General features: G+C 40.4%; 1 protein-coding gene across 1 annotated transcript in view; it reads right to left on the reverse strand.

Moving 5' to 3' along the window:
- Positions 1–26081, reverse strand: part of Dars1 (aspartyl-tRNA synthetase 1) — a 54010-nt gene extending 27929 nt beyond the window's left edge. The window contains exons 1-4 of the mRNA XM_052736825.1: positions 25852–26081; positions 23999–24056; positions 21110–21202; positions 12702–12804 (exon numbers count right to left, since the gene is read on the reverse strand). Coding sequence (XP_052592785.1) covers positions 12702–12804; positions 21110–21202; positions 23999–24056; positions 25852–25917 — 320 coding nt within the window. The 5' untranslated portion in view covers positions 25918–26081. The remainder of the gene's footprint in view (positions 1–12701; positions 12805–21109; positions 21203–23998; positions 24057–25851) is intronic.
- Positions 26082–26614: the final 533 nt, after the last annotated feature.

Genomic DNA, 26614 nt, shown 5'->3' on the forward strand with positions numbered 1-26614 from the left:
TCCCTTTTGCATTTATTTTTAAAGATTCATCTGTGTGTATGAGTGTTTACCTGTATGTATGCATGTATGTGTACCATGTGTATGTCTGATGCCTGAGGAGGCCAGAAAAGGTATCAGATCTCCTGGAACTGGAGTTATGGATAGTTGTAAATGCCATGTGTGTTGTGGGAACTGAACCTACGTCCTCTGAACAGCAAGTACTCTTAACAACTGAGAAGTATCACCATCCCCTCAAGATCTCTACTCTTTGACAAGTGAGTTTCACACTAGTTTCCTTCCAGAAAGACAGTGGAATGTGGGCAGAGATTCTCTGCTTAGTACTGGCTGGAGATTTAATGAAAACATACAAACATTTTGTCTTCTTTCTTCCTTATTAGTATCAGATGTTCTTTAAATTTTGGATAATCCATTTCGACTATCTTTATACATCTAAATTTATGCCTTTACCTACTCCTATTTGCAGAAATAAATGAATTCACAAGAGAAAAAAAGACCCAACTCAAAACAACAACAAATGCAATGTAACAAAGGACTAGCTCTAAAGCCTGTGAGCAGAACCTGTAAAAAGATTAGATTTTTCTGTGTAGTTGAGTGTGCGCGTATGTACACTCCCCCCCCCCCTCCCCAGGGCTGAGGACCAAACCCAGGGCCTTGTGCTTGCCAAGCGCTCTACCACTGAGCTAAATCCCCAACCCCGTGCACATACACTTAAGTCAACACAGTGACATAACTACTGCCAATACAATTTTTTGGGGGAGGGGAGGTTGAGGCAGTTTCACAAGGGCAGGGCTGGTTTTTAATTCATTATGTGGCCTGGGCTTGCCTTAAACTCCTTATTCTTCCACCTCCATTTGAGATTACAGAGGTATACCACTATACCCAACTCCAGTCTAACTACATGATTTTTTTTACTGACTTACATGTAAAGACAGTGTACATGACAGTCTGCCACCAGAAAGACATTGGACTAGGTAGCTTTCAATTCCACATTTGAAAACAAACATGTCTCTAAAAAGAGTTTTATCTATCAGATAACTAGAAAGCTTGAGTTTTACATAGGATGTGAGTGAAAAATAATCCCTGATAGAAAGCAGAGGAACTTCCAGGAGCTGTTTTAGTACAGGAGAAATGGATGAAGTAAATTAAACAGATCTTTTTAAGAGCCAAGTCAGCTGTTTTTATTATTAATGCCCGAAACACTGTCATTGTATTGTTTTCCATGCCTCTTTCATTTTTCAACCCCTCTTTTGACTCTCCAAATAATTAGTCACTCAGCAAATAAGATAAATTAGTACAATCTTGACATCAAGATATTCTTAAGGAACAGGCAAAACAGACTTCATGCCATTTATTAGGAACTACCAACCACCAACTTAAAACTTTAGTTATGACCAACAGTTTCCATAGATTAAAACTGCAGAAAGGATCATTCTTTATATCTTACAAAAGCTTTCTATAATGACTTTGGTTTTGTTTTGGAAGTGTTGTTATATAATCATTTTGACCTTGAGCTCGTGATCCTGTTTCCTGAATGCTAGGATTACAGGCACGTGACACCATGCTAGTCCACTTATCTATTTCCAGTGGGTCAATGCACTAAACACAATCCCTCTCCTAGTTAGGTTTCTATCGCTGTACACACAATGACAAAAAACAACTTGGGGAGGAAAAGGTTTATTTCATCTTTTAGTTGTAGGAACTCAAGGCAGGAGCTCGGAGGCAGGAACTGAAGCACAGACTATGGAGGAGTGCTGCTTATTGGCTTGCTCAGCCTGTTTTCCTTATACAACCAAGGGACCACCAACCAAGGGGTAGTAGCACAGTCCACAATGGGCTGGTCCCTCCCACACCAATAATTAATCAAATGAAAGAACTACATCCCATTCTGATGAAGGCATTTTTTCAATTGAGGTTCCTTCTTCCCAAATGATCCCTGCAGGGGGTTTCTGTGACCACCCTGGCTAGCAGAGTAACGATCTGTAGGGGTAAGAAGGTAGTTCAGTTTATTAGCTGATGTTGGTTCAAACTTCAGTAATCTGACCCTGAGTAGTTTTTTTTTTTAAATTAAGATTTATTTATTTATTATGTATACAGTGTTCTGCCTGAATGACAGAAGAGGGCACCAGATCTCATTACAGATGACTATGAGCCACCATGTGGTTGCCGGGAATTGAACTCAGGTCCTCTGGAAGAGCAGCCAGTGCTCTTAATCTCTCTCTGAGCCATCTCTCCAGCCCTTCCCCAAGTAGTTTTTTAGGCATTCTTTTTTTTTTTTTTTTTTTGGTTTTTCGAGACAGGGTTTCTCTGTGTAGCTTTGCGCCTTTCCTGGATCTCGCGCTGTAGACCAGGCTGGCCTCGAACTCACAGAGATCCGCCTGCCTCTGCCTCCCGAGTGCTGGGATTAAAGGCGTGCGCCACCACCGCCCGGCTTTTTTAGGCATTCTTAAGCAATGCAATTTGGTGAAAAATTTCATGGTGATAATGAACTTAACCTTATACGCATAATAAAGCTTAAGTCATGACTACATTGAAACTCCGACTATACTGGGATTAAAGGTGTTACCTCCACCCCACTTCACTCTTAAGATTTTAAGATATTTATTGTCTGTGCTGAAGCTAGAATCTGGGGCTTTACTTCTCATGCTAGGGAAGTGTTCTACTTATTACTGAGCCACATTCCTAGACCTTAAGCTATTTCTTTTTTTTAAAGGTTTATTTATTTATTATGTGTACAGTATTCTGTCTGCATGTGTCCTTGCAGGCCAGAAGAGGGCACCAGATCTCATTACAGGTGGTTGTGAGCCACCATGTAGCTGATAGGAATTGAACTCATGACCTCTGGAAGAGTAGTCAGTGCTCTTAACCGCTGAGCCATCTCTCCAGCCCTGCTATTTCTTAAATAAAAAATTTAAAACTTGCCGGGCGGTGGTGGCACACGCCTTTAATCCCAGCACTCGGGAGGCAGAGCCAGGTGGATCTCTGTGAGTTCGAGGCCAGCCTGGGCTACCAAGTGAGTCCCAGGAAAGGCGCAAAGCTACACAGAGAAACCCTGTCTCGAAAAACCAAAAAAAAAAAAAAAAAAAAAAATTTAAAACTTATTTTTTGGGCTGGAGAGATGACTCATTAGTTAAGAGAACTTGTTGCTCCTGCAGAGGAACCACAGTCACCTGGTGGCTCATAGCTCAAGGGACTTACCACACTCTCTGGCCTCCCTAAGTATCTGGCACATATATTGTGCACTTATAAGCATGCAAGCAAAACACTCACACAAATAAAATAAAAATAATTTTTAAATGAAATGTTTTATAAATTTTATGCCACCATTCCATGGTACTTGGTTGAATTTATCTGTATTTTAAATGCTGAAGAAGCTGTACACACTTTTATTTTGTAGCTCCTAAAAGTAATCTCAGTATGCAAATCTCTAAAGCATTGCTCCCATTACCACTCAGCCATTTCCCTTTCCGTCCCAGTTGTATGTGAAGTGCTTTAGACATGCATACAGCATCCATTTAAACTTGCCAAGTACTGAGACGGTAGGCATTATCATCTAAAGATGAAAAAACAAAACAAAACACAGACTCTAAGAGGATAAGTACTTAGCTGACCACCATGCAGCTAGCCACAAATAAACCAAAGCTTCCTTGTTACTGACTCAAAAATTTGCACTAAATGTAAGAATCTGAGGGCATCTTCAGCACATTTGCAAACAGTACACTTTCTTTTTCTTTCTTTCTTTCTTTCTTTTTTTTTTTTGGAGACAGGGTTTCTCTGTATAACAGCCCTGGCTATCCACGAACTCACAGAGATCCACCTGCCTCTACCTCCCAAGTATTGGGATTAAAGGTGTGCACCACCATGGCCCTGGAACTTTCATTTGTAAGACCTCACGGGCTGCAATATTTCTCTAAACCTTATGTGGCAGACACTCAAGTAATGGCCCACCTGCTAAGAGTTTTCCAATGTCCAAGAATCATTACCTTCTTCAATAACACTGATACAGCTTGATGCCCCAATGTTGTCAACCTCAGCAGAATCTTTGTATGAAACAGTAAGTCACTAGCTATATTTAAGCTAGGTAAATTACTGCCATAAACTAGTTGGGAGTTTCCAACACCAGATTTTAGACTTAATTTTGTGTGTGCATGTGCTTACCACAGTGCTCATGAGGTCAGAGAGTAAGAGTCTCTGTTCTTGCCTTCTAATTTATCTGTGATTCAAATTCATGTCCTCAAGCTTGTATGCCAAGTGTTTTATTCGCTGAGGAGCCTTCTTAGCCCTAGACTTAATTTAAAAAAAAATTATTTATGTATTTATTGCTGTGTACATGGGTGTTTTGCCTGCATATCATGTGTGTGCCCAGTGCTCATGGAGACCAGAAGAGGGTGTCAGATTCCTTACAACTGGAGTCACAAATGGTGTTGGAAATCAAACCCGGTTCTTGGCAAAAATAGCCAGTTCCCTAAATTGTTGAGCCATCTTTCCAGGCCCTTTAGACTTTTGGGTTTTTTGAGACAGGGTTTCTCTGTGTTGCCCTAACTGTCCTCAAATTCACAGACATCTTCCTGCCTCTGCCTTCCAAGTGCTGGGATTAAAGGCATGAGCCATCAAAACTCGGCTAGACTTAATTTTTAAAGCATATCTTTATCCAAAATTTCAACGTTGAACTGAACAGGCTACATACTGTCACTACATACAGTCATTTCTTTCCTAGCAGATAAACTTGCTCCAACAAAGAGTCAAAGCATGTAGGTACATCTGTCTGCTCAAGGAGCAGCACTGGATAACAACGCAAAGTTGGCTTCTTTTAGGCCCCAACTTTAGATAAGCATCTACGCTTACCAGAGAACTTCTAACATGTCTTTGCATAGTTTTGAATCTCTTTCCCCTTGCTGACCCAAGCTTAGCCAAATGCCTGAACCAGAGCAGGTGCTAAGTAAGTGTTCTAAGTCAGTGAGACTTCTGAGTACTATTTTTTTCTATTTTCCAGCTCTAACAGTTAATCTAGTAAACAAAAATTTTATCCCTACCAACCAGTGAAATATCTATTTTAGGTGAAATATCTCAAAGGAAAGGAAATAAACAAAACTAGTATGTAGCTAGGTGACTCATTAGAGAATAAGGAATATACTTGTGACTCACCAGCTATCAATAAATCATGTAACCACAATGACTAATACAAAGAAAAATAAAGTCAAACACATACATATTTATGTACAGAATAAGCTTTGTTTTCAGAATCAAAACTACCCGAATTTTGGGGTAAAAGGAGTGTTGTTGAACAAGCACAGAATGATAGTAACTTTTAACTTTAAAAACTACTAAAGCAGAGACCAGAAGATCTGTGATTTTGAAGTCAGACTCATCTACACAGCAAGTTCCAGGCTAGCCAAGGCTACGTGGTAGAGAGACCGCTTCAAACAAAATGAACAATAAAACTGCTGTTATAGTTCTTTAAAGCTGCTGCTGTAAGGTCAGCCTTAAACTTCAAAAACTTGTATTTATATTAACTGCTGTCCTCTATTAACAGTTGGTACGGAAAGGCTTCCAGAATACCTTACCAAAAAAAGAAAAACTATCTTGATTTTATATATTACTCTATAACTTTTAAATGACATTGAATTATAAACAATTTTTCAGGACAAAAAAACAGGCTAACTTCTTGTTCAACTCTTTAGCTAGAGTCAGGTGACAGGCTGGAGAAATGGCTCAGAGGTTAAGAGCACTGGCTGCTCTTCCAGAGGTCCTGAGTTCAAGTCTCAGCACCCAGATGGTAGCTCACAACCATCTGTAATGAGATCTGGTGCCCTCTTCTGGCCTGCAGGCATACTTGTGGGCAGAACACTGTATACATAATAAATACATAAATCTTAAAAAAAAAAAAAAAAGAAAAGAAAGAAAGAGTCAGGTGACAATGTAAAGTGAGGACAGAAGCACAATCTTGTACAGGAATCACATCTTCTGCTTCCAGAAAAATTTCATTTACAGAAAGACCCCCAAGCATTTCAAATGCACAATTGAGATTCTGGTCTTAAAATCCCTATGGAGTTAGATGCGTCAACTTCCCTGTGTAATTCATGCAGTTGCTTCATTTTTCTATTCATGTAGTCACAAGAAAATGGATCTTTCCAACAGATTGATTAAAATGATCTGCTCAAGCGTCCTATGGCACTGAATCTAATTAGTCAGCCCACTTTTGGGTAAGAATATCAATAAACTAGATGAACCTAGGACACATGTTTTCCTCCACATTAAACACCAATGTTTCTTTTCAAGGAAAAAAATTCAAAAGCTCAAAATTAGCAATACAGTTTAGTCAATAAGGCAAAAGACAAGAGCCTCAGATTTAATATCTAAAGTAAATGCTAAGATCATTATCTACTTAAGATATTAAAAGTGACCTTGAATTCTGCCTTTTAAGTGATTAGGAAACCCCAGCTGGAAGAATCTGATTTGGTATTTTTAATAGTGGAGTCCTAGCTTTTCTCCACCTGGTAAAAGGCCAATGGGAATAGGGTGAAACGTAGGCCTGTATAGAATTAACATATAAATACCATTCTTTCTCCCACTTTGCTGTTTAAGAGTTCACATGTTTTATTGTCCAGTGTCCTTGGCTGCAATCTTCAAAATGTAAACACCTAGAGAGCCAACAGCGCTCAGGTGCCCATCCAGCAGTCACGTCAGCCACAAGCATTCCATATGTAAAAACTGACCCACAAGAGAATGAAAACGAAGTGAGGATTGAAAACAGCCTTTCCCTCACACACATATTTCTGCGGGGTATTATTTTCTAAACCAGATTCTGGCAGCATTAGCTGGCCCACTCCCTAAGCAGCTGGCTTCCCCCAAACAATGTGCTACAAAATATTCTTTTCAATCACTTCCTGCTTCATTGGTCCTCAAATTTTTAACGTCAGCTAAAAACATAAGTAAGCTTTTCATTGTATTAAGCACAACACCCAGAACTAGTTTAGAAGCTGGTCATGTGTTGCTTTGATCTTAGGAGGAGGCCACCAGAATATTTTGCAGAACTCATTATGTAATTATACTTTAAAGGAAAAAAGGAAAGACCCTCAAGAATTCTGCTAAATAATGAAAGTATCTGAAGTCCCTAAGTCTTAAATCTTGTCTTTTCACTGTCAGGTAGAAGGACAGATTATGTCATAATCCTACACATGCACTCAGTCTCGGTGAGATAAGGCACCAGGAGTCTGTAGAACAGGAACTGACAGATGCTGCCAGGCAAGAGGAAGAGAAAGCAGCAGAGGATAAGGGAGTTCTGGGTGAGGAACAAGATGATGGAGAGCAGTGGGGTTATTTCCACTGAGTTCTCAAAACTCTGACACCGTCTTCCACGCCTGTTCTTTTCCTCATTCCCATACAGGAGTGGTTAGAAAACTGGTAAGGCCTTTTTCAAGAAGACAGTTTTGATGTAACACTTGTTTAAGAACAATGCCAGCAAGGTAATTCGTTATCTGTCTCTGCTAGACATCATCAATGAAAACATGATGCCAATGATCACAGTGCTAACATGGGTGACCTCAACCGTGAAGAACACTCAGAACACACTGCTGACATTCCGTGACCTGAGTTATTAGCCTACCCATTTGCACTTAATGTCCCACTTTCCCTCCAATTCCAGGCAGCTTCTACAACCACTTCACAACAGCAGAAGCTACATTGCTTTGGAGGCTTTTTCACAAGCAAACTACAGATATTTTTTCAAAGAAAATGCCACGCTTACCATTTGTGTATTTACTGACCACCCAACATTTGTGAAATTGTTCAACCTACCTTTAAAAAGTAAAATTCTGGCCCTTTAAAAATGTGCCATTAAGTTTCTCACTTATCCATAAACTGTGATTTTTATTGCACAACTTCACAAAGCCGAGGGATTTTTAGGGATGTGTATGTCACACAACAGCAGAACGGACAATGTCTTAAGCACTACTTTAGATAATGTAATTTAAGCCGGGCGGTGGTGGCGCACGCCTTTAATCCCAGCACTCGGGAGGCAGAGCCAAGTGGATCTCTGTGAGTTCGAGGCCAGCCTGGGCTACCAAGTGAGTCCCAGGAAAGGCGCAAAGCTACACAGAGAAACCCTGTCTCGAAAAACAAAAAAAACAAAAAAAAAAAAAAAAAAAAAAAAGATAATGTAATTTAAAAGGACACTCATATCTGAGTGTCTCAGGAGCACCTTCTCTATGGGGTAGATAGAAGAATTTAGGAGGTTTTAGCTTGTAGAGCTATATGACAAATAGCTGTTAGCCAATTCAGTGAGCAGTAGAACCAGTCAGGCAGCAGATGCTCGTGCCTTTCTGAAGTTTAGCAGAAGGCAAACCCGTTCCTTTACATACTAAGTCTGGAGTCGCATTTCCCCACTCAGCTGCTTCATTGGGTAACTTTGCAGCTCATTCTTCATAATGGCACTGAGAGGAATTACAAAATATACTGCCGTGAGACATGTTTATAAGGAGAAAAAAAAAAAAAAGGCCAAAGTCTCATCAAAAGTATGTGGGATTGTTAGCTCTATCTGATAACATTAAGGTTTCATGTTTATAACTATTAAATTTCTTATTATTGAAATTATTCAGAAAAAGTAACTGTCTTTGCAAACCAGAAACTCAGTTACAACTTTTTCTCTCAGTTTTTACAGCATGATTTTAAATAATGGGGTGATTCCTTGGAAAAGCACTCAGCACTTTGTAAAAGAGACAGACTCATTAGTAGTAACTCGAGAAAACCTTTAAGTTCCTCCTTTGGAATAGTTTTCTTTCTTGTCCCTTACTGTGTGAGACAGACTTTTCAATGCTGTGACAAATCTTTGACATACACAACTTAAAGGAGGTAGGACTTATTTGCTGTGGGTTTCAGCATTTCAGGCTATCACGCAGGGAGTTGTAGAGCAGCTCACTTCCCGGAAGCCTAGAGAAAGGAAGCCTGTGCTGTGCCCCACCCACAACTCCCCACTTTTATTCAGCGAGGTTCCTAGTCCAGGAGGCTGTCTCCCCCTAGGCAATCTTTTCTAGAAAAACTAGAGATGTGCTTTACTTATTTCCTAGTCATTCTATGTCAAGCACTAACCATCACATTTACTACATAATTTCATACATACGTATGTTTTCATTGTATTTTTTGGGAGACAGGGTCTCACTATGTAGCTCTGTGCCTACAACTTACTGTGTAGACCAGGCTGGCCTTGAACTCAGGAGATTTACCTGCCTCTGCCTCCTGAGTTTTGGGATTAAAGGTGTGCGCCACCATGCCTAGCCCAATGAATTCTATTTTAAAGTCTCTCCTCTAATTTGACTCTCACTAACTTGGGGGCAGTGTCTAACAAGTAGACCTATGCTGTGGAGGGCTCTGAGCTAACGTCATAAAGAGGCAAGCCGATACAGACGATACAAGGGAAGCCCTACCCTAGAGACAAAAGCTTGGTCAAAACACTCCGTATTTCAATTTTATATTTTCTTTGTTAAAGAGAGAGAGACAGAGACATCAAACCAGTGCTATAACTAATCTGGAGTGTGTACCAATGTTCTTAAGAAAATTGTCTTATCAAGTAGCCCGGACAATTCCAACTCATCAGTTATCACCATGAGTCTTAGTCACAAGAACCTTCATTTCTCACAAGTAACCAAAGCCATCAATATACCTACTATTAATTGCTCTGGCTTAATTCTTTAGTACATTAGTGCCAAAGTTATACAATTATAATCTAAGTACCATGTGTTAAGACTATTGTATAAAATTGGCTCCATCACTTGTATATAACAAAAGGCTTTATAATTTGCAATAGCTTACCTTTCCCACACATTGCTAACTGTATCAAGTCCAATTTTTAACACACTAAATAATAAACATGCTTTAAAAAAATTCACTTTTACAGCTTATCTGTTCAGTATGAATGCCATCTAGATCTTGATTGTGTCCTACTTCATAAACTATGACTACAGAATTATCTATATTCTTCTGTTTAAGAGAAAATTAATTTCTTGTATTTGTGAGTAGGTGAATGCCCATGGTGGTCAGAGGACAACCATGGGTATCATTCTTGAAAAATCATTTACCATTGTTTTGAGAAACAGTCTCTCATTGCCCTGGATCTTGTCTAGTACAATAGGTTGGTTGATCAGTAAGCCCCAGGGATCCTCCTGTCTACACCACCATGCCTGGATTTTTCAGTGGTTTCTGGAGACTGAACTCAGGTATTCTTTTTTTTTTTTTTAAATTTTATTTATTTCATGTGCATTGGTGTTTTGCCTTCATGTACATCTGTGTGAAGGTGCCAGCTCCTCTGGAAGTGGAGTTAGACAGTTATGAGCTGCCATGTGGGTGCTGGAATTGAACCCAGGTCCTCTGCAAGAGCAGTCAGTGCTTTTAACCACTGAGCCATCTCTCCAGCCCTGAACTCAGGTATTCTACAAGTACTTTATCAACTGGCCAGCCTAAAAAAATCATTCTTGACTATTGCTTCTGCATGGAAGCCTGACCTTTCTTTAATTTATACATAAGAGGACACTGGCAGACTGCATCTGTTTGGGAGACTATTTGTAAGTACTTCTACCAGCTAGTTAGTTTTGGCTGACAATTGGTGTTATTTGTTTAATTCTCAGGAATTCCTGAAAGATCCAAACAACCTGAGTACTTTTTTATGAAATATGTTAGATATTACAAACACTGACTGCCCACAATCAGTAGGAGGCTCCTCAGTGAATATTAAAGATTAATGGGATTTTCAGAAGACTTTTCAACTACAATATTTTCTTTTGGAATATAACACTGAAGTTATAATAACCTAATAGAAGAAGTATGTGCTATGTAAAACCATCAGCTTACTAGTTCCCCAGAACTAAATAATATATAAAAGACAAAAATCCATAGATCTTTTTGTTTGAGGTTGATGTTTACCTAGTATTTTAAGTATATTAAATATACTTTGGCATGGACATCTGTGATTCTCATGGCCATTCTTTTCCTTTTGTACAGAAGGTTTTCTATGTAGATACAGCTTATCAATAGGGACCAGAGTCACTTATGTAGGTGTGGACACACACTGATCTTCAGATGCTGGGTGGAGAAAGTATTTCACAAGCACACTCAGTCTATGAAAACAAACCTAATGACCAGAAGACCAGTGGGTCTCTGACAGCTGTCTAAGACCAAGGAAAAGGTAGGGCTACCACACTTATAGGACTAAACTACCATTGAGTTATGAAATTCATGGTGTTGAAAATTTTAAACATAAATACAGGTGTTAGTATGCAATAATAAAACTGACCTAAGTAAATCTCTAAACCAAATCCAGTTGCTGAACACTTCCCGTCTTGGGGCCAAGGAGATTCCAACACAAATTCCGATCTTACATTAGATCATTTGTTAGTTTCTTTCTAATTCTAGAATTCACGATTCCATCTATACCAACATCTTTGAAGACATGCATCTAGAGATTGGAGATGGCTCAGTGGTTAAGAGCACTTGCTATTCTTGCAGAGGGCCCAGGTTCAGTTCCCAGAACCCACACATAGCTGCTCATAACCATCTGTAATTCCAGTTTCAGAGGATTTGATGCCCTCTTCTGGCCTCTTGGCACCAGGCACACGTGCTGTACATACATATATGTAAGCAAAACACTCACACACATAAACAAAAATAAAATTTAAAAAATTTAAGAAGCACTGGGCAGTGGTGGTGCACGTCTTTAATCCCAGCACTCGGGAGGCAGAGCCAGGTGGATCTCTGTGAGTTCGAGGCCAGCCTGGTCTACAATGTGAGTTCCAGGACAGGCTCCAAAGCTACACAGAGAAACCCTGTCTTGAAAAAACAAAACAACAACAACAAAAAGCCTGCATCTAAAGAACAAAGATTTCAAAATAATCAATAGAAAAACACAGTAGTTGCTTTAGATCTAACTTATTTTAAAAACACCTACATCTATGGAATACTCTTATTACTTAAAATGTAGACCACCCATCCATCCATTTCTCCAGGTTGTCTTTAATCATTACCACCACACTAAATTAAGAAAGATAGCTAATAAAACCACCACATCATGAACCACAAACAACTCTCATCACCACCCTCCTTTCCTATCTCAGTGTCCTGCTTCTTGCAAGCCAAACAACAAAACAATGTGCTTCTGTAGAGCTCTGGGCTAGACAGCAATACCTTTGCAGCTGGGGAAAAAGCAAGTTTTACCTTTTTTCCCCTTTACTCTTTGGTGTCAAAGTTAAAGTTGTAACATTATTAATCCATGTCTGCCTTCCTTTGGGGGGAAATCATCTGCAAAAGTGCACTGTCTTATTTTATGTTCTTTATTATTCAGTCAGAAGACTTGTTGCTCATTATGCAAATCTCAAAGGGGAGGGGGAAGGGAGGAAAGGAAGCTCGACAAACACAACAAAATCAAGTTGCTGTGCCCTGTTGAGGATGCCAGGCTTTTTGTTGCTCTACTTGAAAGTAATGTGACTTGTCTGTGAAGAGTGCAGCTTCAGCAGTTCCAAATGAATCACAAGCCTGTGCTCCATATTTTCTCTTTTGTAAGTTTAATGTATTCAAGCAACACTGAACTGACAATTTAAATAACTACATTTTTAAACAAACGAAGCATTGATGTTAATGTATGAAAATGGTCCAAACCCCTGGGAGTCTTGGTTCCCACCATTGTTTATTCTGACAACAGGATATAATTGCTTACTTACTTGGCAGCAAATTTAACCATCTGCTTGCTCGCGTGGTCTCCCACCGCCACCAGAGCCTGGACGTTAAACTGCTGCTGCCTCAGGACTAAGAAGCACTGCTTCCCTGCAGGAGACACAAAGAATGTGGTACACTAGGAACATATTACTTCATGTTTTACAAAGGAAAAAGCTTCTCTACTTTGAAATTAGGTCAAAATTTATATACTCATCAGGTATATGTATGTGTTATCTATCAGCTTCCACACTTAACTGACAAGCTTTAACACTAGCTCCTATGAGTAATAAAAAATGCATCCGACAGGTTTGAGAACACAGGTAAATCACCGATTTACAGGTAAAGATACATAAATCTAGAAGGTTATTTTCTAACAGTAAACAAATACAAGTTGTTTCAGATGACTTTCATCATTCAACCAATAGCTTCTACATTCTAGTGGCAAAGACAGTGAACTGTCAGCTTCAATCACGCAGTCACAAAGGTGCTAATAAAATGTTTACTAGTCAGAGTACAAGTGTTCTTTGGGGATGGTCCAGCTACAGAGTTCTTCCCACCAAAGGACATTTTAAAGAGCACCCACATTAACAGGCTAGGTCCTTTGACATTCCATTTTCCCGTCCCTTGTCCTCTGCCAAAAGTCACACTTTTTTCAAACGTTCGGCCATTTTACTTCTGTCAGTAAAATCCATTTTTTTTAAAGTCCTATAACTAGTTTTATTTTCACATGTTGTGGGTCTCTTTCTTCCCCTTCTTTCATAGAGAGCTGCCATTTCTTATTCTTAACCTGAAAAATATTACACATCCTTGCCATCCATCCCTCTTCCTCCAAAGCAGATCATTTTAAGTCTCTGATCAAATTCTAGAAAACCATTTCCTTATAAAAATGAATTAATCTTTCCAAGACCACTTTTCTCATCAGACTGTTTTATGAAACATCACAAGCATTTTTTTTTTAATTCTTTTATATTAAGAGTTAGCCTTGTACAAAAAAAGGGGTGGGGGAGCAGACAGCTATTATTTTCAACACACAGTATTTTAAAATGTGCACCAGAGTACAATCATGAATTTTAAAGACAGGTTAGCTAGGCATAGTGGTACATGCCTTTGATCCTAGCACTTTGGAGGCAGAGGCAGGTGGATCTCTGTGAATTTGAGGCCAGCCTGGGCTACATAACTACAAAACAAAAATAAATAAAAAAAACTTAAAATTAAAAAAGGCAGGATGCAATCAAAGTGTTAAAAGAGATATAATTTATTGACTCTGCAGTCACATAATTGACAGATTTTTATCACGAAAAAAGACACTACTTTCTCCTCCTGTTTTACAGTATGACTCAGACATAAGCTAAAACTAAACAAATTCAAAGGCATTTTAAGGTGCTGGATGATAAAAATTACCCCCAAACTTGCACCTGATCAAAACGACATTATCTACGTATACTACTACAGAACTCACAGCTGAATCTTGCCCCACTTAGAACACAATGCAGTAAGAAATGGAAGGTGGTGTGCTTATACAACCATAAGCCAGTGCAGGTTTGAGAGGAAACAGCATTTTTGCTGCTGAAGTTGTTCAGACAGAAGCAGCTCAGTGCCCCCTGCATTACAGAGCTCCCCAGTAATAAAATAGAGAGCTCTAAAGCAGCACAAAGACCCTGCACAAATGGAGTTTGGAGGGCGCACAAAGGAGTAACACTCTACCTAATGGTTTGGTAGAATAAAGACTTCAAAACCTGTTTTTTTCCTGTTTGGCTGGACAGGTTTTCCGAGATTGGGTTTCTCTGTGCAGCCCTGGCTGTCCTGGAACTCGCTCTGTGGACCAGGGATAGGTCTGGGACTAAAGGTGTGGACCACCATCACCTGGCAAGACTTTGAAATCTGAAGGGCAAGAATCATATCCTATCACTTCTACAAAGTGGTCTCGGGAAAACTATTAAACCACTGTAGGTCTGTTCTTCATCTGAAAAATGGGGACTAGCATACTTCTTGCAGGTTTAGTTTTCTTTCTTTTTTTTTTTTTTTTAAAGATTTATTTATTTATTATGTATACAGTGTTCTGCCTACAGGCCAGAAGAGGGAGCCAGATCTCCTTACAGATGGTTGTGAGCCACCATGTGGGTGCTGGGAATTGAACTCAGGACCTCTGGAAGAACAGCCAGTGTTCTTAACCTCTGAGCCATCTCTCCAGCCCTTAGTTTTCTTTTATAACCTGAGGATTATATATTTAAAGTCAAGGCAGAGCCCCTTAACATTAACTATTAACTTGTATTGCTATCAGCATTTCTAATATTGGCTGCTGCTGTGGCTATGGCTCTGTATAAACAAAACACTGATTGGCCAGTAGCTAGGCAGGAAGTATAGGTATGACAAGCAGAGAAGAGAATTCTGGGAAGTGGAAGGCTGAGGCAGGGAGACACTGCCAGCTGCCACCATGACAAGCAGCATGGAAGATGCCGGTAAGCCACAAGCCACGTGGCAAGGTATAGATTTATAGAAATGGGTTAATTTAAGATAGAAGAAGTAGACAACAAGAAGCCTGAGCCATCAGGCCAAACAGTTTAAATAATATAAGCATCTGTGTGTTTATTTTATAAGTGGGCTGTCGGACTGCCGGGGCTTGGTGGGACCTGGAGAGAAGCTCTCCAGCTATAGGTCGCTTATTTGAAGACTGCATTATTCCTATTTTGCAGGTAGATAACTTATATACAACTTACACTGGACGCTGAGAATATGAAGATAAATATTCAGTAGATTTTTACATGAAAAATACTGATCACATTGTATACACATTGCAATTCTGTTTTTGTTAAGTATATTAAGGCCTAGAGAGATGGCCCAGCAGTTAAGTGCACTTGCTGACCCAGGTTTAGTTCCCCACACCCAAATGGCAGCTCATAATTCTTTGTAATTTCAGTTCCAGGGGATTCAACAATCTTTCTGCTGACCCCAGACACTATACCCATGTGGTATATGTACATACATGCAAAAACTCATACACATAAAATAACTTTTAAAATTATATAATAAAGAAGTATGGCCAAGCAGTGGTGGCGCACGCCTTTAATCCCAGCACTCGGGAGGCAGAGGCAGGCAGATCTCTGTGAGTTTGAGGCCAGCCTGGTCTACAAAGCGAGTTCCAGGAAACACAAAACTACACAGAGAAACCCTGTCTCGAAAAACCAAAAAAAAAGAGGAAGAAAGGAAGAAAGGAAGGAAGGAAGGAAGAAAAAGGCCACAGATCTAGAAGCAGGTGTAAGCTACCACATCCGTGTGGAGCCCAAGAACTAAGAATGGGGCTACAGAGACTCTAAAAGGAATCCAGGAAAGGGAGAAAAATTGAAAAAGTTGGGTGTGGTGGTAACACTAATAATCCCAGAACTTTGGAGGTGAACAAGGTAACCCACAGTCACACAGTTAAGGTTGAGGCCACCCTGAGCTACATGAGACCATATCTCTAAAACCAAACAACAACAAAAAACAAAACACACACACACACACACAAAAAAAAAAAAACAAACCAAAACAACAACAAGAAATCGGGGCAAAGAACCTCACTGGTAGAGCATGCTCCAAGAAGAAATGCAGTAAACAATGGGACTGAGTACTAAATTATACAGTAAAGGAAGAACTACCTTTTAAAATGATACAGCAGGGGCTGGAGTGATGGCTCAGCAGTTATGGGCACTGGCTGCTTTTCCAAAGCATACAAGTTTGAGCCCTACCATCCATATGGCAGCTCAAAATCATATATAATTCCAGTTCTAGGGGACCTGAACAATACTTAATAGGGTTAAAATATAAAGTTCTTAAAGATTTATGAGATAAGAACACTGAATCCTGCCCCCTCCACCAGAAAATCAGGCAATAATTCAAAACAGGTAACATGAAAGAAAAAGAAAATAAATCAAATATAAGGAACAAGATGTTATGAGAGTTACAGAATTTGAAGCAAATGATGGCAATACATTATTTACTTCTCAAATGAGCAAATTTAAAAAAAGAATACTTGATGCTCAGTAGAGGTAAGTGCGAAGAAACCCACTATAACTGGCTAAGAGCAAATGTGACCAATACTAATGAAGGGTGGTCTGGCAATGGGGATGATGAAATTCTATTTTAGTTAAAATTCTTAAATTAAAAAAAAAGAATGAAAACTGTAGCTATCAAACATATCCTGTACTTTTTTTAAAAAAAAAAAAACACTTAAAAATATTGTCCAGTCAATATGTGTGTGTGTGTGTGTGTGTGTGTGTGTGTCCACACACACACACACACACACACACACACACATATTTTTTGGTGAGAAAGGGTCTCACTATGTAGCCCTGGCTGGCCTTGAATTCACAGAGTTCGGCCTGCCTCTGCCTCCCAAGTGCCGTGACTAAAGGCATTCACCACCATACCCGGCTCAATGAATACATTTCTTAGGGTATGTTAAGGAAATTAAATATGGAAAAAGTCATAATGACAAGGACATTCATAACATTACTATTCACACAGAAGAATGAAAGCTGATACTACTACTCACTCTGTAACTTTGTAGGCTTCATTAATACAACAGGTCTATATGTAACTCCAGTGCTACAGTCTCCAAAAGTTTTCTCTGTTAGTGTTTCTAAATACTACAGTTTTAAAAATAGTCTGCTTGGAAGGATTCTGACAACCTACAACAGAAAGTCTGTACTGGTGTCTTGGCACAGAACGGTCCACTCAAACCACCCACACCAGAATTATGAGACCAAGTTCTTGCCATGTGCTAACAAACACAACTGTTCTTTCTTTGGCTCTGGTGGTGACACTGAGGGCCATGATTTGCTTAGTTCAGCATTCTGTAAGGCACTGCTATACACATAGCAAGAAAGCCAGGAATAGCACATACTATCCTGCTGCATAAAGTTAAAAAAACAACAGTAGTTCGTTGTGTGTGTGTGTGTGTGTGTGTGTGTGTGTGTGTGTGTGTGTATACACACATACCTGGGTTTGAGCCCCAGTACCACAAACAAAATACAATAAATCACTCAGTGAATACTTATATGCACAGATATGGCAAGATGAAAGAGTAGGTTATAAAACTGAATATTATGAAACTGTTGACTCAAACATACCTTTCACACTCAGGCTCATTAAAATCAGTCTGAAATATTATGGTTGATTTTCTACTTATTCCTCACTTAATTCCATATTATTTGAGTATGTTAAATAATATACTATTTTTAGAATGAAAAGAACAAATTAAGAATGCTGTAGACGGAAGGCATGGCAGCTTCTAGCCCAGCAGAGTGGTGTGAGAGCCTACTCTAAGAACAGCGACAGAGAGGAGCACCTGATGCCTTCTTTTCGTTTGTCAGGGGTGAACAGGGACTTTCACAAATACATACATAGAAAAGAATCTTAAAAATATTGAAAATGAGCCGGGCGGTGGTGGCGCACGCCTTTAATCCCAGCACTCGGGAGGCAGAGCCAGGCGGATCTCTGTGAGTTCGAGGCTAGCCTGGTCTACAAAGTGAGTTCCAGGAAAGGCGCAAAACTACAGAGAAACCCTGTCTTGAAAAAAAAAAAATGCAAATGATATAAAACTAAACACTGTTACACAGTATAAAAGAAAAAAATCAAATCAGGTTTATCTTAAAACAATTCCATTATAATATATCATTTCAAACTTTTTTTTTTGAGACAGCCTACATATCCAGGCTGGCCTCAAACTGGAATCTCTACTTCACTGGGATTACAGATGTGCACCACCACTCTATGCTGTACTGATGTGTTTAAAAGCTGAAGAGAGAAACTAGAGAGATTGCTCAGTGGTTAAGAATGTGTGGTGTGGCCGGGCGGTGGTGGCGCACGCCTTTAATCCCAGCACTCAGGAGGCAGAGCCAGGCGGATCTCTGTGAGTTCGAGGCCAGCCTGGGCTACAGAGTGAGTTCCAGGAAATGCGCAAAGCTACACAGAGAAACCCTGTCTCGAAAAAACCAAAACAAACAAACAAACAAAAAAGAATGTGTGGTGAGTGAGTTCGAGGCCAGCCTGGGCTACAGAGTAAGTTCCAGGAAAGGCGCAAAGCTACACAGAGAAACCCTGTCTCAAAAAAAACAAAAACAAAAAAACCCGAAGGGGGTGGAGGGGTAAAAAAAAAAAAAAAAAAAAAAAAAAAGAATGTGTCGTGAGAGAACCTGAGTCCCATTCCCAGCATCCATATCTGGCAACTCACAACTAAGTACTAGGGATCTATTGCCTCTGGTTTCCAAGGGCACCTGCTCCCAAAAACACATAATTAAAAATAAAAGAAATCTCCACAAAACAACAACAACAAAATCCCAAACAAACAACAAAACAAAACTAAGAGACATGGAAGAGATTCTTAAAGGGGGTAGAATAGGTCTGAAGTCTTGGTGCAGGCTTACATGGGCACGCATTCATTCTATCTTTCCATTAGCAAAATAAAGTGCGGGGCTGGACAGATGGCTCAGCAGCTAAGAGCATTTGTTCTTTCAGAAGAATAGAGCTCAGTTTCCAGCACTCATGTCAGGCAGTTTAATAAAATAATCTTAAAAAAGAGCCAGGTATAGTGGTGCACTGAAGGCCAGCGGAGCTAAGTAAGAATTCCAGGCAGTCAGGACTACATGGAAAGACCCTGACTACAAAGAAACAAACAAAACAAAAAACAAACCAAAAAATAAAAAGAAAAAAGAAAGTGCCTGAGGTAGACACAATAGCTCACACTTGTCATTGGTACCCATGTGCACATACCACACAAATACACACAATAAATCTTTAAGAATTGAATTAAAAAAGAGAGAGAAAAAACCAAACAGTAGGTTCTCAGTCTAATGAGAAAGACAGTAAATTACAATGTGATTGTCTGTTGGTAGAATAAATGGCCCAAACTTTCACCAAGACAGATCAACATTACTCAGAAATTTAAAACTATCAGTACACTTCTCAAAGTCCAACATCAATATTCACTTATTTAAGAATTTGATATAGACAGACCACCATTAATTACTCTTTGAGGCATGAGTATAGAATATCAAAAATTTTTAAATAATAGGCATATTAATCTGTAATAAAATACTTTAAAACACAATTTTTAAGAATGTTGTAACATGGAACACTTTAAATAAGCTTTTCTAAAGATACAAAGACATCTTAGCTTTTAGAATTCTGTTCATATTCTACCAATCACTATGAGGCTGGGCAAGAAGCTTTATCCTTCAGAATCTTAGTTTCCTTCTTGTGAATTAGCAACGTCTATTCTGCCTACTTCATACATGTGTAGTCATGATTAAATTTGAAAAGCAGGAAATTACAAAGTTGTAACAAATATAAATGTCATTAATATTTTTAGAAAGTGTTAAAGAGTAGGTCAAGGCCATTATTCCATAAAACTTGAGATTTAAACAACCCTAATATTTCTTGATGTTAATGCTGCATTTTTAGTTAGCACTGTCCAAAAGGGAAAGGAGCACTCAGATGGTTCAAAATACAACCAGTGCGTCGGGTGGTGGTGGTGCACGCCTTTAATCCCAGCACTCGGGAGGCAGAGGCAGGCGGATCTTTGTGAGTTCAAGGCCAGCCTGCTCTAGAGAGCGAGATCCAGGGAAGGCGCAAAGCTACACAGAGAAACCCTGCCTTGAAAAACCAAAAAAAAAAAAAAAAAAAAATACAACCAGTGCAACAAAGCTCTTCATTTTGTTCCCCAAGACAGGGTTTCTCTGTGTAACTCCAACTGTCTTAGAACTCACTCTGAAGGCCAGGCTGGCCTCGAGCTCTGCCTGCCTCTGCCTCCTGGAGTGCAGGATTAAAGGCCTGTGCCACAGTTGCCCAGCTAAAGCTATTACATTTGACTTTCTCCCTCCAACACATTTTTTTTATTTAAATAATTACAACTATAAGAACATAATATATGAACAAGAGCGAGACAGATGGATTAGCAGTTAAGAGTAGCTATTGCTTTTTCACAGGATTCATGTTCCATTCCCAGGACCCAAGTTCTGTTCCCGGTACCAACATTAGGCAGCTCACAAATGCCTGCAACTCCAGCCCCAGGAGACACAATGCCCTTGTCTGGACTCTGTAGGCACCTGCGCTCATACATATACATACCCACATACAGACATACATGCAGGCAAAACAATCACACACACTAAGATTTTTTTTTTTTTTTTTTTTTTTTTTTTTTTTTTTTTTTTTTTTTTTTTTTTTTTGGTTTTTTTCGAGACAGGGTTTCTCTGTGTAGCTTTGCGCCTTTCCTGGATCTTGCGCTGTAGACCAGGCTGGCCTCGAACTCACAGAGATCCGCCTGCCTCTGCCTCCCGAGTGCTGGGACTAAAGGCGTGCGCCACCACTTAAGATTTTTTTTTTTAAAGTTGGATACTTAGTAAAAGAGCTATAACCACTGAGCCAATCTTACCTTTTGCTCTGCTTGTATGAACTCTTGCACGGACCCAAACAACATCATCAGCCTTTTGTACTGTCAAGTCTTTAACTCGAACCAAAACTCTATCTGTAATACACAGTAAAGCCATGTTTAAAATTCAGATTTAGTTAAAATTATCTGCCCAATCGACAGCTTAAAACTTGGTGTCACTTTCCTAATTTTCTTTAGTCATTTTTCTCTATGCAGTATACCCCCATCATGAACTGCACTTCCTAAACACAATTCTGTCTTCACTACCACCACTGCCATGACCTTAAACCAAGCCACGACTGTCTCCTGCCTAAACTACAGCTCTTAACTATTCTCCTTCTAATTCAGTCTATACTGTAGTTAAAAAAGCTTCACACTGCAAATCTGTTCAACATTTCAATGCCTTTAAATGGCCAAATATAATGTATCCTCACCTGCCTGGGCCAAAGCTAACAGGATGATCTGTGTACATGCTGTGAAAATGGCCATATGTTCTAAATAGGCTAGCCACAGGATTCCCTGACAGGCATGGATAATCATGGTATGTCATTCCCCAGGACTATGAGCAATCTAGTGAAACACTGATTAGAATAGGTAAACGCTGAGCAAAGTCTCTTCAAAGTCCCTGCCTCAGGTAGTGTAGGCCCCGGGCTGCAGTCACCCGCCTGTCCTGCTAGCATGGGTTCACAGGAGAGAATGAGGCAGTGATAAAGGAAGCAGTGACTGAGAAACAAATACTGACGACGCTCAAGTCTCTAAGCCAGTGGTTCTCAACCTGTGGGTCTCCAACCCTCTGGGGGTTGGACGAGAGTTTCACAGGGGTCGCATATAAGATTATCCTGCATTTCAGATATTTACATTATGATTCATAACAATAGCAAAATAACAATTATGAAGTAGCAACAAAAAAGTTATGGCTGGGGATCACCACAACATGAGGAACTGTATTAAAGGCCGCAGCATTAGGAAGGTTGAGAACCACTGCTTTAATCCAATTGTGCTTGATGCATCTCATATTTTTCCCCTATACTTAGTATATGAACCCACCGGCAGTAGATAAGCGCTAACCATTATGCACCCTAACATTAACCAAAACAGTGCATCTATCCAGAGTTCCCCAAATAGGAAAATAGTTACAAAGCCACTATTATGTAGAGAGAGCACTATGAAATAACATTCAGAAAATATTCCTTTTTTTTTTTTTTTTTTTTTTGGTTTTTCGAGACAGGGTTTCTCTGTGTAGCCCTGGCTGTCTTGGAACTCGCTCTATAGACTAGACTGGCCTTGAACTCAGATACCTGCCTGCCTCTGCCTCCCAGGTGCTGGGATTAAAGGCGTATGCTGCCACCATCACCTGGCCACAAAAACCATTCTTATTGTTTTAAATTGCACTAATTTGATTAGAGAAAAGTTTGGGTATTAAGTAAAAACAACAATAAAGAGTAATACCTTTGAGCATGTTCTAAAAATCAAATTATAAATGAATGCTATCTACTTTGTGGTGGCATTGTGTTCCCCAAAATATTGTGCACCCTAATAAACTCATCTGGGGTCAGAGAACAGAATAGCCACTAGGTACAGAGGCTAGAAAATGGTGGCACACATGCCTTTAATACTAGCATTCCAGAGGCAGAAATCCCTCTGGATCTCTGTGAGTTCAAGGCCACATTAGAAACAGCCAGGAAAGGTGACTCATGCCTTTAATCCCAGGAAGTGACGGCAGAAAGCAAAAAGGTATATAAGGCATGAAGACCAGAAACTAGAAGCATTTGGCTGGTTAAGCTTTCAGGCTTTCGAGCAGCAGTTCAGCTGAGATTCATTCTGAATGAGGACTCAGAGGCTTCCAGTCTGAGGAAACAGGATCAGCTGAAGAACTGGCAAGGTGAAGTAGCTGTAGCTTGTTCTGCTTCTCTGATCTTCCAGCATTCAACCCAATACCTGGCTCAGGTTTGATTTCATTAATAAGACTCTTTAAGATTCATGCTACACTACTTCATCTAAATAATTAGTCTCATAAGGCAAAGATACAGCTGTAGAAAATGTGTTTTGCAGAACACTGTGGTTCTCAAGGTCAAAAGCAAAGGGCACGAAGGAGGGCTACTCCAGTAGACTATGTACCAAACCAATTTATGCATCCACTGTGCAAACCAGGAAAGACACACCATGAAAGATAGAAGACTAACAGCCTGAGGTTTTAAAAGGTAGATGTGGCCAAGAGGTGGTGCTGCACACCTTTAACCCTAGCACTTGAGAGGCAGAGGCAGGCGGATCTCTGAGGCCAGCCTGGTCTACAAAGAGAGTTCCAGGACAGCCAGGACTACACAGAGAAACTGTCTGGGGTGGGGGTAGGAAAATTAAAACAGATTTGAAAATGCCAAGATCTGGTTGGAGTAGTGAACTCTGGCTAAATCAGCATTCAGAGGTATAGAGAGGAGGGTCAGAAGTTAAAGGTCCTTCTCAGCTATACTCAGAGTTCAAGGCCAGCCTGGGTATACCTATACACAAGACTCTTGTCTCAAAACATAAAAATCAGAAAAGCCACCGGGCAGTGGTGGCACACGCCTTTAATCCCAGCACTCAGGAGGTAGAGTCAGGCGGATCTCTGTGAGTTCAAGGCCAGCCTGGGCTACAGAGTGAGATCCACGACAGGCTCCAAAGCTACACAGAGAAACCCTGTCTCGAAAAAAAACCAAAAAAAAAAAAAAAAAAAGAAAAGAAATAAATTCTTTCCCAGATTAGGACTCCAAGCTGACAATGTTAATAGAGTGTGGTAATATTTACTGGGTTGTGAGTGACAATTAAACTTTCAAAGTCATTCCTTTGGAGCAATGCCTTAGTCGATCCTATTTTAAACTTCATGAAGTGTTCTAGAATTAGAAGAAAGACACTAACCTGGTTTTTCTTGGGACTGTATCATAGAGGATATTCCATATCTCTCTTTAGCATAATCCTAGGGGAAAAAAAAGGATTTTTTGCAGTATGACTTTAACTTAAACACATTAATATAAGCACCTAGCACTACAAATAAATTTGCATTAATTTTCAAAAACATTTCATTAATTTAAAATCAGCCATTTTAAAATATGGAAATTTGTTTACTTGTGTATGTGCTTACTGCAAATAGAAAAGCACCCAGTTTCTGGTTTTGTATTTATTATATGTATATACATATATGCATGAATATATCAAGCATAATAGCAGTCTGGTATAATTTACACATGCATAAAATGCATCTTAATTACCCTTTTCAAAAGGGAGATTAATCTACTTCAAAGGAGAGATATAAATTTCCCCCGTGAAGGGAGTAGGATGAAGTGCTACAGTTTTATTAACTTCCTATTACAGGAAGAGATGTTCAAAGAGAACCAGTGCTTTAGGTAAGGTTTCTAAGCACCAGATGTTCAGTTCTGAGAAACTGGAGCTGCTGAATATACGCTAACTACAACTCTGCTTTTGTAAAACACAATCAGGAAATTCACCTGCTTCCTATTTCCAGAAACTAGCCTCCTAACAACAGGTTACAAGACTTAGGACCATGGCGGTGTTACCAAATTCCATGTTAAAGTCAGGAACAGGAGGCCTGAGTTCTGGCTATGAACTACACTTATAATCTCACCTCTAAAATGATCTTAAGTTCCTTCCACTTACAGTTACAGAACTCTATCACAATATACTATATTTTATACCTATACTGCTACAAGGGTGCACTGATAATGCATACGATTAGACACACCAACACACAAAAATAACTTCCTTAGATTTTTGCAAGGTAGTTTTGAAAGATCTGTCTGGAACAGTTTCTGTCCTTTGAATTGTCTTGTTGGAATTCTCTCAATATGAGAAAGTGTTTTTTACAACTACACCGAAATAAAACATGTTTTGGGTTTTACCAAGCAATTACTTTTGAATATTATTAAAATACATACATTTAAGGAGAAACAACACCTGGGGAACAGTAGAAAGACACCGTCACATAATGAAACCTGAAGTCATAATAAATAGGAGGGAGTGTGTGACCAAAGGAGGGGGAAAGCGTTATCTTTTCCATTTAGTATTCACATTTCAGCAGAATTAAATATTAACTTATGAGTAATGATGTGGTTACCACAAATGCTGAATTCCTCCGCCAAAAAATTAGGAGCCAAAGATTAAGGCTTAAGTATTACTAAAATACACCTAACTTGAAGGACGGTGTCAAACTCTGATTTCTGGATAGTGCTAAAGGATCACTGAGGGTTATCTCAGTGAACTGCATTACCTACTTCACCAGGTCACTGAGAAAGGAAATTAACATGTGTTCACAGCTGTCCCCAGGAAAAGTCATTAAAACACACTGGCAGCCAGTTTTGCAGAGGGCTGTCATTATTGGCCAGAACATTAGGAGGGCTGAGAGGATATCGATTAATAGTGCTTTATCAAAAAATTTCCGGGGACTGAGGTGGTGTGTTACGTGCAGGACGTGCTAACTTTTAGGCAGGCTCATGTGAGCCCCGCTGCAGCTACTTCCGGTTCACTGGGCGCCACACGTTGGCCCGACTCCCCCCCAACCCCATCCCCCCGGAACACGCTTCTCCTAGGCCACGGTTCCCAAGAAAAAAGAGTCCCAGGCTGTTCGGGCCGCGCGGCCGGGGTGGCCCTGTGGGTCCTCGGCGGCGACCCCCCACGCGGCGGCCCGCAGGTAAAGTGAGGACGGGAGCGTCCCGCTCGCCCACTCCCTCCCCGACCCGGGGGAGAAGGAAACCCACTTCCGCCGCGTCCACGATCTCCCGCGGCTTCTCCTGACCCTTGCGGCTGGCGTTGGCGCTGGGCATCGGGACACTGGACTTGGGGAGTGGGTACCACCCTCCCTCGCACGCAGGCTTCCGTACGGCCGGCTAAAGAGCGTCTCCCGCCCGCACCGGCTTGCCCTCCCGGCCCTGGCTCGAAGCACTCGGACTCCCGCGTGCAGCCCTGGCTGCGGAAATATCGCGAGAGCCACCGCGGGCGATCTCGCGCGCCGTCGTCGCCGGCTCCTCCCTCTGCCCCGCCCACAGGCGCGCTAACGGGAGTCACCGAGATTTGGGTGTGGTCTCGCGGGATTGGCTCCGCGCTGTCTTCCCTAGGGAGCAGCTTGACTTTTCTTCTTGGTTTACGTGCATTCCCATTAGTTGCCTTTCTCGTGTTCCCCAAACATCCTCATTCTTTTTCTTTTCTTTTCTTTTTTTTTTTTTTTTTTGGACAGGGTCTGTGTAGTGCTGGTTGGCTGGTTGACCTGGAACTCACAGAGATCCTCCTGCCTCTGCTCCCTGAGTGCTGGCTGGGATTAAGGGCATGAAACGCTGTGATAGGCTTTATTTATTTTAAGACGGAGCATCACTGTGTCACGCTCTTTCTATTTCCTTCTCTCACTTTTTTTTTTTTGTTTAGTTTTCGAGACAGGGTTTCTCTGTGTAGTTTTGGTGCCTGTCCTGGATCTCGTTCTGTAAACCGGGCTGGCCTCGAACTCACAGAGACCCGCCTGGCTCTGCC

This window comes from Peromyscus californicus, unplaced genomic scaffold (genome assembly GCF_007827085.1).
Source record: "Peromyscus californicus insignis strain IS unplaced genomic scaffold, ASM782708v3 Scaffold_14__1_contigs__length_90479793_seg_2, whole genome shotgun sequence".
Classification (NCBI taxonomy): domain Eukaryota; kingdom Metazoa; phylum Chordata; class Mammalia; order Rodentia; family Cricetidae; genus Peromyscus; species Peromyscus californicus.